At 41.1% G+C, this 18,938-nt stretch overlaps 1 protein-coding gene across 1 annotated transcript; it reads right to left on the bottom strand.

The window, feature by feature from the left end:
- Nucleotides 1-572: 572 nt before the first annotated feature.
- Nucleotides 573-17,280, bottom strand: irak3 (interleukin-1 receptor-associated kinase 3). Its single transcript, XM_080754612.1, has 14 exons — nucleotides 17,152-17,280; nucleotides 16,295-16,474; nucleotides 15,462-15,541; nucleotides 15,285-15,363; nucleotides 13,847-14,022; nucleotides 12,753-12,817; nucleotides 11,103-11,217; nucleotides 10,859-10,977; nucleotides 8,682-8,880; nucleotides 7,418-7,477; nucleotides 5,315-5,485; nucleotides 4,404-4,607; nucleotides 1,983-2,235; nucleotides 573-1,392 (listed from the first exon to the last, which is right to left on the bottom strand). Exons 1-14 carry the CDS (start codon nucleotides 17,246-17,248, stop codon nucleotides 1,268-1,270), a joined length of 1,923 nt encoding a protein of 640 aa, XP_080610738.1. The 5' UTR covers nucleotides 17,249-17,280; the 3' UTR covers nucleotides 573-1,267.
- Between the last annotated feature and the right edge of the window lie 1,658 nt (nucleotides 17,281-18,938).

Genomic DNA, 18,938 nt, shown 5'->3' with positions numbered 1-18,938 from the left:
CAACAATTACAAAAGCTGTCGTGTCACACCATCAGGCATTAACATTGTAACGAGCTTGGATGCATATCAATTGCATGCCAACTACAATAGTGTAGGTGTTAAGTGACGTGCGTGTGATGTCATTAAAGGACACCTTTAGTTTTTTACAACAAGGGTTCATATTTTAGATTGTAATTAAAGAATATAAAAGATGAGTGTTAAATTGATTTCACTTACTTCTTTCTATTGTTTTAGGGATTCTTATTTCAGTGGTTGGGGGCAAGCATACAAGTGGCTAAACATGTCATTTTACACAGAATAAGCCCATTCCCAAGATACAATGCAACCTTTCATGGTTGGATGTGACTAATGGGGGCTAGACGTGTTATTGTAAATAGCAATAAAGAAACTGCTGGCTTATTGTGTCTAAAAAGACATATTTAGCCACTTGTACGCATGCCCCCATGCGTACGCATGCCCCACATTTTAGCACGGTAAACGTGATAAAACAATAGAACGAAGCAAATGAAAACATTTTAACACTCACTTTTTCTTTTCTGTAATTAATTACAATCTAAAATATGAACCCTTGTTGTAAAAAAAACCAAAAGTTGTCCTTTAAGCATGCTCCCAAACATTGAATCACCAATACAACACTGGATATCAGTGGTGGACAAAGTACTCAACCCCGGGTCAAATATCATATCTGAAATATACTACAAGAGAAAGTGGTTCTGTCAAATTAGTACTTTAGTACCAACGTGGTTGCTTTAAAAATAAATACATATATACACATTTAAGAGTACATGCTTTAAAAGTACAAATGACCAAGTACATTCTCTTTTTAATATCAATGAATTACGTATTAGAATTTAGACATTTTCCAAAAATATCAATAATAGTGAAAAATGCAAAAGGAGTTGTTCACCCCCATAATGATTATTTTCTATTGATTACTCATGCCAATGCATTTGGGTCCCCATCCATAATCAATGGGGGTACATTTATTTTAATCAAATTATTGTCTTAGGAATGCCACAAAAAAGAAAAAAGTTCATTTTTGGTGTCAACTACTCCTTTAAGTGGTTAATCCATAAAGTACTTTTTCCATTCCTAGAAATGTAGTGGAGTCAAAAGTACAATATTTCTCTTTAAAATGTAGTGGAATGAATGTCATAAGTATCCAAAAAATGAAATATTCAAGTAAAGAACAGTTACTAAAAAAAACTAAGAAAAACATACCAAAGTACTCAAATAAATGTACTTTGTTACTGTACACCACTGGCTATCATTGTGTCAAAGACAGAAGCTCTGCTGTCTTCATTAAGCCCATGTTGTAGAGATCAAGTTTGTTCCTCATTCTCTCCTTGGCTGGATTCTCTAGAATGCCGTCAGAAGGATATGTGATGTCATCTGAAACAAGGGAAAGCACCACAACTGAGGCAAAGTTCCATGTGATCTGTGTGATTAAAATAGAGTTCAGCCCCCACCTTATTTTCAAATTGGTGCTGTTATTGTATAAAAAAGGTTGTCCATTATAATCCATTTAATAAAAGCTATTGTCTCAAGAAGTATATCCTATATCCATCCTCCACCTGTGCCAGCATAGCTTTCTATTTTAACATTTATTTTTAGATTATTCTTTTAGAAATGTGTCTCTTATTTCTTTTGCCTCAATAAAGTTTGCATTTCTTCTGTCCATGCAATGCATCATTGTGTATTCACCACAATGCTCTATAATAGTCTGATGAATATTATGATTAATGTGGGTATTAAGATTATTCTGATTATTCTGATGATGATTATTGTTATTATTCCACCCCAGAGCAGTATCGGCTCAGGCGGGGTTGGCACCAAACTTTTTTTTTTTTTTTTTTACCATGGTCATTTAGGGCTAGCTCTTTAAGTGTTTGTCTACTCATTTTGTATGTCCGCGGAAAAAAATAAAAATTTGACAAAAGTATCCACCACAAGCCCTGATCCCTGGTTTAAACAAGACTCACCGTGAGGCGTGTGGTGGTGGGACTGGTCCGGAGTGAACCCGTTGGCCATGCAGTCCTCGCAGCCCAGCCCGGCCGCCTCTGGCTCTGCCGCACAGCTGCACTGCACAGGCCAGCTGTTGTAGAGGTCCACTGGCTCCTCCTCCTCTGTGGATCGCAGTCTGCCTGTCGCCTCGCACACTTCCCGAGACAGCCGGTGTCCGGGATTCTCGCCGCGTGAGTCGTGAGTATTCGGATCGCAGCTCAGGTAAGTGACCTTCAGAGGTGGACAAAGTGTTTATGCTCAAGTAAACGAATGTATGCCAGTATTCAAAAATACAAATGACAAAATGTATTCTTTTTTAATATGACTGGTAAGACGCCACAGGGTGACATGCGAAGGGCGAGGTCGTGCCAATTCTTGGCCATCTGACCAGTGATGTATATCGGACCAGTTACCCTTATATGGAGACCCCTGGTACCCATATATGGAGATCCGTGACACAGATATGGGCTGTCTTGGGCATAATTTGGATTCTGTTAGTGTGGTATGTGGCCGATGTGGCCTCCATATGTGGACATTCCCATATGAAGTACTGTTAGATATGGGGGCTTAATATTGATGACATCAGGAACTCCATATACAGTATGGGCATAAAAGGGATTCTGTTAGAGTGACATCACAGTGAAGTCAGAGTGTGATGTCAGAGCGGCAAACCCATTCTGTTAAGAGTGGTTCGCCTTGCTGTATTTACACACACACACACACACACACACACACACACACACACACACACACACACACACACACACATATATAAATTATTATATATATATATATATATATATATTAGTGCTGTCCAACGATTAAAATTTTTAATCGCGAATCATGATTTCTGTAGTTAATCGCGCGATTAATCGCATAATAAAAATACATTTTTTATTGGCTCAAACTTGCATAATATGTTGTATATTTGGTGCAGGATGCATCCAAATGTATTTTTTTATAATTATACTATTATGTATCCAATACATTATAAACTCAATGTTATTTATTTCATTATATTATAAATGATAACCCCTCTGCACTACATAATTTAAGGCAGTGGTGGTTTTCAACCAGTGGTCCTTGAGGGGGTTCCAGCTAAACAGTGGTGTAAAGTAACTAAGTACATTTACTTAAGTACAATTTTGAGGTATTTGTACTTTACTTGAGTATTTCCAATTTTCCAATACTTTTACTTCTACTCCACTACATCTCAGATCGAAATATTGCACTTCTACTCTACTACATTTATTTGAAAACTTTAGTTACTAGTTACTTTTCAGATATACCGGTAAGTTATAATATTTAAAACATACATGAACCACTTTAGCCATGTTGTATACTTAGGCTGTTTGAAAATAGCCAATCTACAAGCTCACAACATGTCGCATCGTGACGCGTTGTGAGCTTGTAGATCTGCTATTTTCAACACTTTCATACTTTTACTCAAGTACATTTTGAATTCTGGGCTTTTATAATTGAAACAGAGTATCTCTACATTGTAATTTGTAGTATTGGTTTTACTTAAGTAAAATGTGTGAGTACTTTTTCCACCACTGCAGCTAAATGATGGAGAGTTGGTAAACCAAATGGACCCTTATAGATCTTATTTTTGGGGTCTGGGAGAATAAATCTAATCAAATCGTGGTCTGTGGCTCAAATGCTGAACACACACACACACACACACACACACACACACACACACACACACACACACACACACACACACACACACACACACACACACACACACACACACACCATTTCGTTCCTACAGTGTTCAGCTGGGGGCTGCCGCTAACATACTGTAGCCTACTACAGACAGTGGTCCTGGCTATCTGGAGGCTAACTGTTAGCGAACTTGCTAACAGGCTAACAGCAGGGGGAGGTTGCTTTCTAAAGGCACCTGTAGATGAGTAATTCCACTGTGTTTTTCATCATTCATTCAACCCAGCTTCCAGACAAACACACACACTCATGGTCTCACACACAGTGAGCTTGAGCTCCGTTCCTGACTTTGAGCTGAGCTCTGCTGTGGGCTAGCTAATGTTGACACTCTGAGATGCGGAGCGCAGAGGGAACGCTACGGAAGCCTCAAAGGTTAAAAAAAAAGGCAAAAAAAAAACAAAAAACGTTTTTATTTTTTTTTGCGTTAATTGCGTTAAAAAATGTAATCCCGTTAATAGGCTAGTGCGTTAACTAGTTAATAACGCGTTATTTTGGACACCATTAATATATATATATATATTTATATATATATTAGAGATGGGACCGAATATTCGTCCGAAAATTGTTAAAAATGCATTTTCGGTTTTCTGCCGAATAGTTTTTAATCCCAAAAGTACAGTACTCAAGAAAATGTCCTTTAGTTACTGTCCACCACCACCAGGTCAGCTTACCTCTGACTGGCTGCATTCACAAGGCCCTGGTTTGGCGTTAGGAGCTGGGCTCACGGAGGCATGACCGCGGTGCTCGTCGTCCTCCACAGGAATGCTGGGGCCGTGGTCCACGGCGTAGGCACGCCTACCGTCGTCCAGCGTGTGGGGCTGGTCGCTGGGCGGGGGGCTCGGCAGGGGGAGAAGCTGGCTTAACACCTGCAGCACCTATAGAGACAGCAGCAGCATATATGCTATATTTTAATTTGAATCCTGAAAAGTAACAGATTTTGACGTAGGCCTATGAGGTTTCCACCCGACAGAGACGATGGGGTTTTGGAGAAGAATAGCATGTTTTGTTATGACACTCTGAGCAATTCAGCCTTCAAAACAAATTGCTCCCTGCATATCCTTTTTCACCTCCAACATGATACGGAAGATAGATACTAGATCAAAATGCCGGTTCGTCTGGAAGTTGCAACACTGCTGACAGGCAATATGACACTGACTAATCTCCGCATACGTTATCAACTCTTCCTCTAAAGGGTCAGTCATTCCCACCGGGCAAGATAAAGACAAAGATAAAGATGAAAAATATCGTTCTCAATTGAAGTGGATGCCTGGGTGGATGGTAATGTCCACACTGGACGCTACCATCCACTTCAATTGAGAACAATATTTGTCATCTTTATCTAGCTGTTGACAGCAATAAACATGTGACAGGGCATTGATATCGATATAGATATACATTCATTGCCCGCCCCTTCTCACCAGGCACATGCACACATAGACATCAGTGGGGGCTTGAGCCCCTGCCCTTGCAAGTAGTGAAAATAGCTTGGAGGCCTGCTATTTTCAATATTTTCACCAAAAGGCCCTTTTAGATATTTCAGCCCCAGCCCCTCTAACATTCTCTGCATGTCCCTGCTACTCACAGCCTCACAGTTGGGTCTACTCCGGGGGCGGGTGGCTGCACATTCAAGAGCCAGGCGGAACAGCGAGAGGGAAACGGAGTGGGGCCAGGACCCCGCTCTGCGGTCCAGGAAGCGCAGGCAGCAGTCCACACCTCCGCCCCCCTCCTCCACCTCCGCAGTTAGGATGTCGTTCTGAGAAGGAAGGGTTACAGAGAAAGGAGAGAGAGAGAGAGAGAGAGAGAGAGGTAAGCGTGAGAAAGAATTTCATGTTTGTCTCAATATTTCCTCAGAAGTGGTGCTCAGTGTTGTAGTGCTATTTTTTAGACGAGTGCCTCTCAGCAAAGCGCACTGAACTGTTATAATTGTGTGATTAGTAATTACATACAGCACAATTGTTTTTATAATGTGTACTATTCTAAAACAATTGAACGCAAAAATGTTTTTATTTAACGTTTGACATATGTATCACTTATATCAAACCATGGGGATTCAGTTATAGCACTGCACAATGCTTCAAAGAGAGACTGACTTGTCGTTTCTGAGTATATCTAGCCCCTGTGGCTTTTCATTGTTTGGAACAAATATACACATGCAGGCGTAAAGCAATCATATTTACAACTGTATGCAGTATATGCCAGTGACGTGTCCGTAAACTGGCAATGTGAAATACAATAGCACAAATACTTCAATAAGGATTATAAAAACATATAAATCTGCCAAAAAGGGCCTGGGTTCTCTGACTGCCGCCTGGCCATTTGTCAGACACAATAGGCTATCTCTGGTCATAGGCGCCGGAGCCGGGTCTTTTTGGACCGGACTGCCACCCCACCTTTTCAGGCTTCGACCTATTTCTTCTGTCTTTTGGTCCGTTTTTCCCCCCAAACGGCGCTAAAGTCCCACTGTCCCCATTGTCTTGCTAAATCTCTTCTGGAGGTCGTTGCGAAGTCAGGCAGTCACTCATGCTAATTGCTTCCAATACACAAGTCTGTCTGCTATTACATGTTCAACCGGTTCTGATGAGGCCAGGCTGCAGTGGTGTAAAGTAAATTACTATTCAAGTAGCCTACTGTAAGTTTGAGGCTTTCTCAGAGGCAAATATTGTAGGCTACTTTTACTCCACTACAAATATTACAGTTAAGTAATATACAGTTAAGTTACTTTGCAGATTTCGATTATTATAAAGGCATACATTAACCAGTGCAGTCTATATATTTAGGCCACTAGAAATGAAAATAGGCCTACAAGATCACAATGCGACGCTTAGCTATAATTGTTAGCTTAGATCTGCTAAAATATTTGTATCTAGGCTACTTTTGTGAAAACCTGTGAAATGGTATACTACATTCTGCAAATATAGACCTACGTTTAATTTATACAGTAGGCCTACATTTTGATACCAAAACGTCATTATGCAAGTACATTTTGGACATGGTAGACTACTTCTAAAAGAGTATTTCTACTTTTACTTAGTTAAGTAAAACATGTGAGATTGTGAGTAGGCTACTTTTCTTTTTTCTTCCCTGACGGCCGGGCTGCTAATCGAGCGTCGGCTCTCTCGCTCACTCACTCTCTCTCTCCTCACTCACTGTAGTCAGTGCGATGCAAAGCAGTTAATTTCTGAGTTCTAACTTTCACTATACAGTAGCTTGAATTTCCCTTACTTTATTCACATTAATTTATTTTCTCGAAAATACATTGAGCGCATTGTAGGGCATAATAATTCATATTGAAATAAGAACAGCAGGATAAAAAGAGTTATGTATTGTGAAAAAGTTGAATTAAATTCTTTATCCAGAGCTACTTATACAATTGTCATCTAACAACACATTGTGCTGTGCTAGTGTGTTATACTAAAGTCCGAGATGTACGTTTGGTTACGGTTATGACGTCACCACCTGGCCACGCCCACACCACCGTCCCCTTACTATTTTATCCCTGCCGGCGCCACTGTCTCTGGTATATTGTTTTATTGTTATGTCAGGGACTATGGATCAAGCATTCTAACTAACTCCTATGTATTTACACAGCATTAACTGTACTGCACAATAATGTGCTTTATTTCAATGCCTTGATCATTGATATACTGTATACTATTCCTCTAAAAAAAAAGGCACAGGGACTCACCAGTAATATACGCTTAGGCTCCTCTATAACTTTCCTTCCTGTTATCGTCTCCATTATAACCTACATGGAAAACACATATTTGAATGTAGCACATACTGCAAAGGAATTGTATCAAAAATACAAAAGAATATTTGTAAGTGGATTCATTTATATTTACTGTGAATATAGAACAGATAGTATAAGGTTGTGGGTATAAGCGGCCGAAATGAGTTTTCTCAGACGGGTGGCTGATATCTCCCTTAGAGAAGTTCAGTCACCCGAGAGAGACTTGGAGTAGAACTGCTGCTCCAACTGTACACTTGGAAAGGAGTCAGCTTAGGTGGTTCGGGCATCTACTGTAGTACGGGTGCCTCCCGAGCTTGCCTGGCGGTGCCGAGCTTGGTGCCAGGCAAGGGCTATAGTCCAGTAATTTTAGGCCAAAATGAGGCTAAACCTAAAACAAATTGCAATAGTAGCAAACTCAACTGATTTTGTATCCTCAATATGTCCTTAGTGAGAGAAAAAAAGTCCCAAGGAATCCCATCGGGGGAACTTTTTGAAAACGACCTACCTACCTTCACTTACTATACACTACACTATAAAGGAAAAAATGACTCCCAAAAAAATCTGCTTTAAGTGGGATGTGAGGGGTCAAACTAGGGGTTTTTACTTATTCTGAATCCATTGCAAGCATTTGTTTTGCACCCACTTAAAGCAGATTTTTTGGGAGTCATTCCTTTATAGTGTAGTGTATAGTAAGTGAAGGTAGGTAGGTCGTTTTCAAAACTTTGCCCTGATGGGATTCCTTGGGACTTTTTTTCCCTCACTAAGGACATAATGAGGATACAGAATCAGTTGAGTTTGCTACTATTGTAATTTGTTTTAGTTTTTTTCATATAATGACTGGACAACTAGTGGAAAAAGCTTATTTAATGTGAAGGGCCAGACTTCACTACAACACCACTACCGCCAGGAGGTGGTGTTGAGTGCAGTCTGGTTTATTAATCAGGCAACTCCCGAGCGCCTTCCTAGGAAGGTCCTCGATGCATGTCCCACTGGGAGGAGACCCCATGGCAGACCAAAGACCAAATGGAGGGATTATATCTCCAAACTGGCCTGGGAAGTTGAACGCCTCGGTATACTCCCAGAGGGAGTGGAGGAAGTTGTTGTTACCCCCGCGACCCAATTCCAGATAAGCGGTTATGGATGGATGGATGGATGGATATAGATAGATAGATAGATCTGAGATTGGCTTGTATTGCTTTGGAGTGCTTTCTGCAGTCACCATTCCGAGGCTGTAGATGTCCAGGTGCAGCGACAGCTTGCCGTCCCGGATGAACTCTCCAGGCAGGTATCCCAGGTTGCTGTGAGTCCTGGTGTCCAGGGTGATGGTGGCGCTCTGACTGGATGACTGTGGCCTGAGGCGGGCCGTCCCAAAGCCAGACAGCTTAGGGTGCAGGCGCTCGTCCAGTAGGATGTTGGAGCTGGACAAACAAGTTTGGGGTGCAATAGTTAATCGATAAGTATATGTGTGTGTTTGTGTGTGTGTGTTTGTGTGTGTGTGTATAAGTGAGAGAGACCGCTAATGATTAAGTGTGCACTCAGGCAGGACAATTGTGTTGAGAAACCAAACCTTTGTTTCTCCTTGACCTTTTGTTTGATGAAGTGATTATGGTTTTGTGACTTGTCATAGATGGATCTCGTTCCTTGTACTTTATTCACTCAATACAATACAGTATATATTTTTTTATATATTTGGGGGAACAACTTAATAATTCGGTTAATTAATGAAAATCCACTGCGTGGAGGAACATTGAGTTCTCATTTTTCATGATTATTCATAGGGCTTTTCAGATGTCATTATACATTATGTTTTTGTTTGATGGGAAGTGGTTGGGATTGGAGTTTTAGGGACTTTTGATGTAAAACAAAATTGGGCATCTATTGTTAGTTTATCTCCATCGTAGCCAGAGATATGCTCTAGTGAAAAACTGTTGTGTATTTAACATTAATTTACTTGTTTGCTTGTTATATATTTCAAGTTAATGTTTTATCTATCTTTTATCTATCATAACATGATTCAAAAATTAGGATCGGTATCAGATCCAAACATATGGCATCAGTCAGGCTTGTGTTATTACATGAAGGTCACAAGGCCTCTTTTCACTGACAGACCAGTATATGTAAACCACAAATATTGTAACGTGATCATAAACAAGTGGTAAATGGTAAATTTGCCACTGGTTGCACTTGGTGCATTTGTATGCTTTGCATAGATTGTGCATTACATTCAAACACACCATGCAAGGCACCGACCTGCTCATCAGGAGCAATTAGGGGCCCAGGATCGAACTGGGAACCTTCTGGTTTGCGAAGCGGTAAATGTTCCGATCAATATGTCGTCCATGAATATTTGAAGGGATATACGGTGCAGTACTTACAGTAAGTGGTTCCCAACGCTTTCTGGATCAGGGACTACTTTTAATAATTATTTTAAAGGTCTCATGACATTCTGTTTTTAAAAAACATAAAAGTCTTTATCATGGTCCTTCAAACATGTATTAAAAGGTTTTAACCACTACAATGAACCTTTTCATGCGGGAGTCGCTGTTGAGGGCTTTTGCCTGTCAAATCATCATAGCTGCTCTAATATTAATGTTATATTATCAATCAATAAAATCTTAGTGTTGTGGCAATCATTTGGGGACCATTTATACTACCCTCGTGGCCCACCAGTGGGCCCGGCTCACAGGTTCGGAATCGCTGCTGTACTTTTAAGTATAAAATAATTAAATAATGTTCAACGACAGTAACACAACTAAAAATAGTTAATCTAATCATTTGAGTGACAATTAATCGTCAGGCAAAATGTCATAATGGCGACAGCCCTACCTCAGGGGCGTCAATTGGGTATGGCAGGGGTATGCAGCTGCCATACCCTGGGTCCAGGGGGAAAATAAAAGTTGCTTTTAAATATAAATCCATGAATGTCTCTTTGTCTATCTAATCTGTGCCGGTTATTATGTTGTTAAATTACAGTAAAATAACTACAAATGCAAAAATGTACAAAATGGTCACTTTAACAAGGTATTATAATTATATTCCCACACTTGTATTCTCCCCATCTTGACAGAATGGTATATTCCCAGGTTCCGCAGGTCAGCTGCACAGGTGCAATGCATTATTGTTAATTGTGGCACGTTTACTAACATGCCAAGTTTAGCTGCACTTGAACAACCGTTCCAGGCTGCCATATCCAGCCCAAGAAACCGTAGAAACCTGTGTAAAAAACTGACAAAACTGTTTTTTTTTTCAGACATTGTGAAAATAGCCGATCTACATGCTCACAACGCCTCGCAGCGCGAGGCGTTGTGAGATCTGCTATTTTCACAATAGAACCGTGTTATACAAAACGTAATGCCTCTTTTCCATGCTTTGGCTGAACTGACGCCACTGCCCTACCTGCAGATGTTGCCACAGATCACGGAGCAGGGCTGTGCCTGGTGCAGATGGTGCACGGCCTTCGCCGCTCCCTTGATGATGTCCAGACGCTGCTGCCAGGACAGGCGGCGCTCCTCACCCTGCGGGATGACAAACGTCACGTTATTCTTTGAGGAATAAATAAACTTGCCCAGTCCAACTGAACCCTAACATAATGTTGATTTTTGAATGTAAGATTTCTTCTGACTATTTCAATAAAGTTCACCTGGTTGTGTAGGCGGTCGTAAAGTGAGCCGTTGGGGAGGTAAGGGTAGACGAACCAGCAACGCTCCTCCTCAGAGAAGCAACCCCATAACGCCAAGATGTTCGGATGCCTGTACCTGAAGCACGAAACACAATTAAAGAGGGATGAAACCCTTTCTCGGCTAATTTTCTACTTTGTTTTTGGTTTAGGTTAACCCATTAACCGCTCACTCCACTGGCTCCCGGTTGCGGCCCGCACTGAATACAAAACACTGATGCTGACCTTCAAAGCAGCCAAAGGTATGGCTCCTCCATACCTCCAAAACCTGATCAACCCCTACACCCCCACCCGTTCACTTAGATCAGCCAACACAGGGATGCTGACAGAACCCTCGCTAAAAGCCCCAGGACAAAAATCCACTTGTCCGTCTCGTCCAGCTTGGGGGCCCTCCTGGCCCCCAAGCTGTGGAATAAACTCCCTGTCGCACTTAGAACAACGGACTCACTCGCTAGCTTTCGCTGTGGACTGAAGACTCACCTTTTCAGACTCCACCTAAACCCACTGAAACACTCAATGACCATACAGGAAGCTAGTTAGCATTTGTTTTTTTTTAGGTTTTTAGAATCTTTTTTTTCTTTTCTTTACTGATTATATATTTTTTTTAGATTTAGATTGATACTGTTGCTGATGTTCTGACATGTTATCTTGTTTATTATAGTGATGTATTATCTGCTTATTGTAAGTCGCTTTGGATTAAAAGCGTCTGCTAAATGCCTAAACTGTAAACTGTATTAATTCTAATCTCTCTTCTAAATTCTAAAACAGTTTTCTGAAAAAAAGTATGTTGCTATATCATGGTGCTCACACTTTTTCATGTCGAGGACCCTCAAAATAATATGTATTTGGCCGCGTACTCCCCCCCCCCCCCCCCCCAATCTTAAAATATCTCATGCCAGGATTCCCCAGAAGCAAAGATTTTAGTTTTGCACAAATGTTCACCAGTTTTGAAGAATCGTGACACACACACTCATATAGCTAAAATCTAAAATGACACAGATGCTTTCATCAGGTTTTTCTTGTACGTGATCTAGCTGTATTTACTTCTACATGTAATCATCATGAAGATGAACTGTCAGTCATTTATTTGGGGACCCCCTGGAACCCCCTCACAGTCCCCTTTGTTCTGACAGAGATCAAAAGGATAGAAACATTATGATTAAAGCATAGTGATTGTTTTGCAGTGGAAATACCCTTTGTTTATTTTAATTTTTTCTCTCCACAGAATCAAAGGTTTTATGGTCATGATTAACCAGGATTCTGGTTGCTTAATATATGTTTTAGTGGCAACAGTAAACCATGGCCTTGTCTAATGGAACACTAAGATAATGTTGATTTCTTAATGTAAGATTTGGAATATGGAGATGAGAGGTTTCCGCCCGACGGCAACGATATTCAAACAAACGCAGAGCTGCCAGTCCAAGCTGGCGATCTCTGTGACAATGTTACGGAAACTAAATGCATGCCACATGTTTCACCCCAGCCTCCCTTTTTCATTTTCAGTCAGCAAAAGCACTATCGGCAGCACTTTTTCATGGTGGCCAGTGTGAACACACCCTTTAGGTTGGTGAAATACAGTAGAATGGTTTTGGAGGAGGAAGACGATATACATACAAACTATGGACCTCAACTTCTCTTCTGAACAGGTCCCACTGTTTCTTCCACGACGTCTTGTTTACCTGAAGCAAAACAAATATGGCATAACCATATGATAATATATTACTACAGAACTACTAATGCTACTATTCATAATAATAACAATAATAATAATAATTTAGTATGTCATATGAAATCATAAAGCGGCACCATGTAACTGTTTTATGAATAAAATGTAATTTAGTAAAATCTGTATGGGAGAGTATGTTAATACAATATAACGTATTCAATTGGGGTGGTTATATTTTGTGGGAGGCTCTCTCCATTCCGACATGTCGCCACTCCGAAATGGACTTCTTATTGTCGGAGTGGCGACACTCCCCATGGGCCTAAGGTTTAGGGTAGGGGTAGAGATAGGGTTAGTGTCGGAATGGAGACATGTCGGAAAGGAGACATGTCGGACTTCTGTTGACCCATTTAGAACAGTGTTGTACGCTATTTTAGTGACATCACCCGCTTAACACCCACACTACAGGAGTTGGCAGGTCAGTCAATGGACCAGGCTTGTTCCTTTGTTAAATCACCCTGGGGTGACACTACGGCTTTTGTAAATGCTGTTGAGGTGTGAACTTAAGGCTTGTTTTTAACCGATGCATGTGCGTGTGTGAGCACCTGCACAAAAAGATTCGAGGCGGTGTGTGACACAACCAATACAACATCATGTCAAAGGTCATGTCTCACCAAATCACCAGATCTGACACGAACTTTGACTTGAAGGTCAAGATTCAACTTATCCCCTGAGCAAGCAAACAGGCTCTACTAGCTCAAAGGTAAAAATGTATGTCAGCACATTTGCAGGAAGACAGGTTTAAATCCGGAGCAGTAGAGGAAAGTTACAAAGTGCCGCTTTAAAAAAAAAAGGAAATACATTCATAATAAGAATAAGAATGTAAAATAAGTAAAACAGGGCAGCCACAACCACCACGACATAATGTAACAGTAAATATGATATGGAAGCACCTGGTAAGTAGGCTTGTGTCTACGGTATGTTTATGTCAATGCCTATGGTACATCCTGCAGTACTTCCACATGTCAAGTTCCCTATTTCATACCTGTTTAAAAAGCTTGACCACAAAGGCTTTACTTCCTCTTTTCCCCTTATATATGTCTGCAAACTGGCCATGTGCAATCTTCATGTCATCATGGAAGTCTCTAGTTCCCTCTATGACGTCTTGGTATGTGATCAAGGGCCTGTGATTTAACCCCGTCTCCGTGACAGTAATGTCAACTGCAAAACGGAAAGCACAGGGGGAAAAAAACGAATCGATTGTGAAACGTGCGGTGTGAAGTGTGAGTTGTTCAGATGCACTGTTGTCATCATAGCATTGACAGGGTTTTTTGTCTTGCATAGAGGAATTTCTTATTTTTTATTTCCAAAAAGGATTTATCCACCACCCCCAAAGGAAAACCACCAACACCAAAATGAAAGAATTGAGAATAAAACATGTCTCATTTGTGCCCAAGTAAGGTGAGCTGTTATTTCCCTATGAACCAATCAATCACTAGGGTTCTTCTAGCCAATCACTTGACCCTTCAAATGGTGTACATGTGGCATTCCACTCGCCTCTTTTGTTATATTTCAAACCTCTTTGACAAGATCTATTAGTAGGTCCCCTCCCTTCTTCCCTTTGCACTAAAATATCTTGGGACCCTTCAGAATAGGAATGCTAGGGTTTTGTTTATCAAAATGGTCAGAAATAACAGCGGAATGCACAGATCTCTATCAAATAAGGCAGTGGATCCCAAACATTCAGGTCGAGACCCAAAAGAGAAATTAGACGTAACTTGCCTGGGACCCAAACTAGTGAAAATGTATTTATGGAATGTCTTACTATTGACCCATAAAAATTACAAGTTAGAATAACTTGAATTTATATAGCACCTTTCAAAAACCCAATGACGCTTAACAATACAAAAATAAACACTATTTTCCAAAAGCTTGAGTAAACAAGTGTCTCTTCAGTGTAGACTTGAAGGAGTCCAATGTTGGCAGTGGTGTGTTCTAGACTTTTTTTTTAGGGCATACTATAATCTATGATCAACAGATATTTGTGTGGCTAGCGCATACGCCAGTGCATAATGCCTATCAGATACACTAATTTGTAAGGTTCATGAGGGCATACTCTTTTACAAAGAAATGTGACAGGTAGAACACAGCACTGAATGTTGGTATCTGGCGAATCACCATGGGGAGAGAGTTCCAGAAGGAAGGGGCTGCCACACTGAAAACTCTTTCACCAACTGTCCGCTTATTGCTGGGAGGGATGGTGGGTGAGGAGCCCCAAGTCAGACGATCTCAGGTTCACTGTTTCCCAAACAGTGGGTCAGGACCAAAGTCAGAATCATTCTGAATTGTTTGGGAAAAAGTGAAATAAGGGATACACCGATAGATACATTGTCTTTACTGTTGCACGGTGGGATCACGTTTACTGTCATGCCCAATTGCCCATAGTGCCCATAGTGAGTCAGTAGAAACCCGGGACAGCTTACCCAGACTTAACGGAGAACTTGAGGTCATCTCCTCTGGTTGTTGGGGCCGGGGATCCTCATCCTTAACGATAACTTTCGGCTTAAACAAAACATATACATTATTTCTACACTATACTGCCGGTCTTGTTTGGGGTATTTGACATCTTAAGTAATGCAGTCTGATGACATTTTCTCTACCTCAGGTAAAGCCAGGTGACTGAGGTGACCTGCTGGGGCCTTAGGCTGTTGGTCAACAATGGACCGTGGAGGAGCCCGGTCTGAAACAGTTTACAGTTTAGGCATTTAGCAGACGCTTTTAATCCAAAGCGACTTACAATAAGCAGATAACATCACAATAATAAACAAGATAATATGTCAGTACATCATCAACAATATAACAAATGCAAATGGATATCTATCTAGAGAAAACACAATATAATCAAAGTTCTAAAAAACCTAAAAACAAAAACAAATGCTAACTAGCTTCATGTATGGTCATTGATTTTTCTGTAGTGCTAAGGGTTTAGGTGGAGTCTGAAAAGGTGAGTCTTCAGTCCACGGCGAAAGCTAGCGAGTGAGTCCGTTGTTCTAAGTGCGACAGGGAGTTTATTCCACAACTTGGGGGCCAGGAGGGCAAACTGTCTCGGACGAGTGGATTTTTGCCCTGGAGTTTGAAACATGAATATCACCATGTTATGCTTCTGCATAGTTTTGTTGACAGCATGCAATAGCCTGACACTCAGCCTGAATTGACATTTCGTTTCACTAAAAAATGTAAAGGGGTGTGGCTAGCGATTCAGGGTCTGGAACTAGGCTATGCATGCAATGCAAAGGTGTGAGAATTGGGCTTCTGAAAAGGGTTAAAGGAGTAGTTCACCCCAAAATGACTTTATTTCTATCGATTATTCATGCCATGGAGACTTGAGTTCAATAATATTTTTTGAATTTGTCGCATTCCTAAGAGAACAAAATTATTATAGTAAATGTACCCCCATTGATTCGAGATGGGGACCAATGAACACATTTCTTACCTGGCATAAAAAGCTGTATTGCCCTGTGATGGCCCATGTCTTGCAGCACTCTGAGCAGGTCTCCTACCGTGGTGAGCTGCTGTGCCCAGGACCACATCAGCTCCCATGTAGGACTTTTACCCCTGGCCTCCACCCTCTCTGTGCGTCGCACCTCCAGCATACTTGGTAGAATACGTGCAGCTGAGGAAGTCATGTTTAACTGTCAATGTTCTGAGAACAAAACTACTAACTAAACCAACCACCACCAGGCTATCTACAATTCACCAGTGTTATAAAGTAACTAAGTACATTAACTTAATTACTGTACTTAAGTACAATTTTGAGGTATTTGTACTTCACTTGAGTATTTCCAATTTCCAATACTTCTACTTCTACTCCACTACATCTCGTATCCAAATAGCCTATTGTACTTTTACTCCACCAGATTTTCTTGAAAACTTTAGTTATAAACCTTAAATACATTTTGGCTATTTGAGCTTGTAGATCTGCTATTTTCCAAAGAATGTAATACATTTGAAAACGTCTGTATAATGAGTAGGCCTACTTTTACTTTTGGTATTTTAAGTATTTGATTCCAATACTTTTGCACTTTTACTCAAGTACATTTTGAATTCCAGACTTTTACTTTGTAACTACTGCAGTATTGATACTTTTTCCACCACTGCAATTCAGAATAATTCTGATAACTTTTAGGCTTAATTAGATCAGACCCAGATTATAACCATAGACAGTCAGATTAGATAGTATCATACTGTTAAGCAAAATCACAGGTGGATGCTATCAATAACTGGCCATATTTGGCCTATTACACTCTGCAACCGCAAATACAGGAAACATTTAAATATCCCCATTATTACCTAGTTCGCGCCATCCAAGTCTATCATCCCCGCAGTCCATGATCTCGCAGAAGGTTTTCATCAGACTGGGTGGCACATGAAGAAGCAAAGTGTCCATGTTGACAGCAGATTGGCGTGTGTCTGTCTGAATGAACGTGTTGACTGAATGACTGTCTGACTTGGACTGAATTCTGAGTGTGTGAGAGTGTATAGAGTAGAGTGAGTCGACATATCCCATGCCCCGGAGGAACGTTTGGTCTGGTGGTCGCTCTGTGATTGGCTAGTTGGTTGTTAGGCAATCGTTCTATGCATGGATCGTTTCTAGAGTCTAGTGCCAGCCAGTGCTTCTCAACCTTTCTCATGTCAAGGACCCCGAAATTGACACTTATTAGCACGGGCCGTCTATGGAGTTATTATTGTTTCAATAATATTTAAGCACCTTTCTGATGTTGAGCAGTTGTATATTAAGATGTGTCGGACCCCCATTTGAAAATATAAACCGCAGGGACCCCCATTAGATCTAGGCTCTAGCAGTGATTCTCAAACATTTTAATTTCATGGACCCTCAGTTTGACATGCATTAAACTACGGACCCCCATTTATGGCTAATGATAATTTAACTCTGAGGGTGTACAAATGGACCGGTTCCATTTGTACACACTCTCTGAGTTACAGACCCAAGGGTCCATTTGGTTCCTAACTATTTAGCTGCATGCATGGGGACCCCCTTGGAACTCCCTCAAGGACCCCTGGGGGACCCCGGACCCCACTTTGAGAACCAATGGTCTAGACTAAGTTTAAACAGGTTAAACTGCTATATTATTAGGGAGGGGACCCCTATTTGAGAATAGGTTGTGCCTACAATAAGATGTAGGCATTCTTGAGATTCATCCATCCATCTATCCATCTTCAACCGCTTATCCGGAATCGGGTTGCGGGGGTAACAGTTCCAACTGAGACCTCCAGATTTCCTTATCCCGAGCAACTTCCTCCACTCCCTCAGGGAGTATACCGAGGCGTTCCCAAGCCAGTTTGGAGATATAATCCCTCCATCTGGTCTTTGGTCTGCCATGGGGTCTCCTCCCAGTGGGACGTGCATCGAGGACCTTCCTAGGAAGGCGCTCGGGAGTACTAGATGCCAAACCACCTAAGCTGACCCCTTTCCAGCAGTGGTTCTACTCCAAGTCTCTCTCGGGTGACTGAACTTCTCACCCTATCTCTAAGGGAGATACCAGCCACCCGTCTGAGGAAACCCATTTCAGCCGCTTGCACCCGCGACCTTATACTTTCGGTCATGACCCACGTACACTTCATGACCATAGGTGAGAGTAGGAACGAAGATTGCTCGGTAGACAGAGACTGATTAAATTGATTTTGAACCAATTAACACATTTTATTGGGGACCCCATGGAACAACTCTAAACCTGGCAGGAGTCCATATAGACCTCTTTGAGAACCACTGCTGCTATCAATCCATTTAGAATGTTTATTTTGTGGAGTAGGCTATGAAAAGTTGAAGTTTCAACAAGAGGTAAATAGGCCTAAATAACATCTCAAGGAGGGAAGAGACTCTGAGAGCTGGCTAATATAAGAAGAAAATCGGACAGTGCTCGCCTTTAAATAAAATTGTATTAATGTATTACATTATTATAAGAAAGAGAAAGTATTTCTATTAGCATTATTATTATTATTTGTAGGTCTATTATACTGTCAGTTATCGCAACTATCCCTCCGGCCTATGGGATCCTATAGACTCCACCAGCTGATCTGAAGCTACAAAGTTGCTACATTCAGGAAATACCCGTCAG

The sequence above is a fragment of the Nannobrachium achirus genome (assembly GCF_963921795.1).
Source record: "Nannobrachium achirus genome assembly, chromosome: 23".
NCBI classification, from domain to species: Eukaryota; Metazoa; Chordata; class Actinopteri; order Myctophiformes; family Myctophidae; genus Nannobrachium; species Nannobrachium achirus.
Note: the sequence above shows the minus strand (reverse complement) of the source record. Positions and strands in the feature narration are given on the sequence as shown.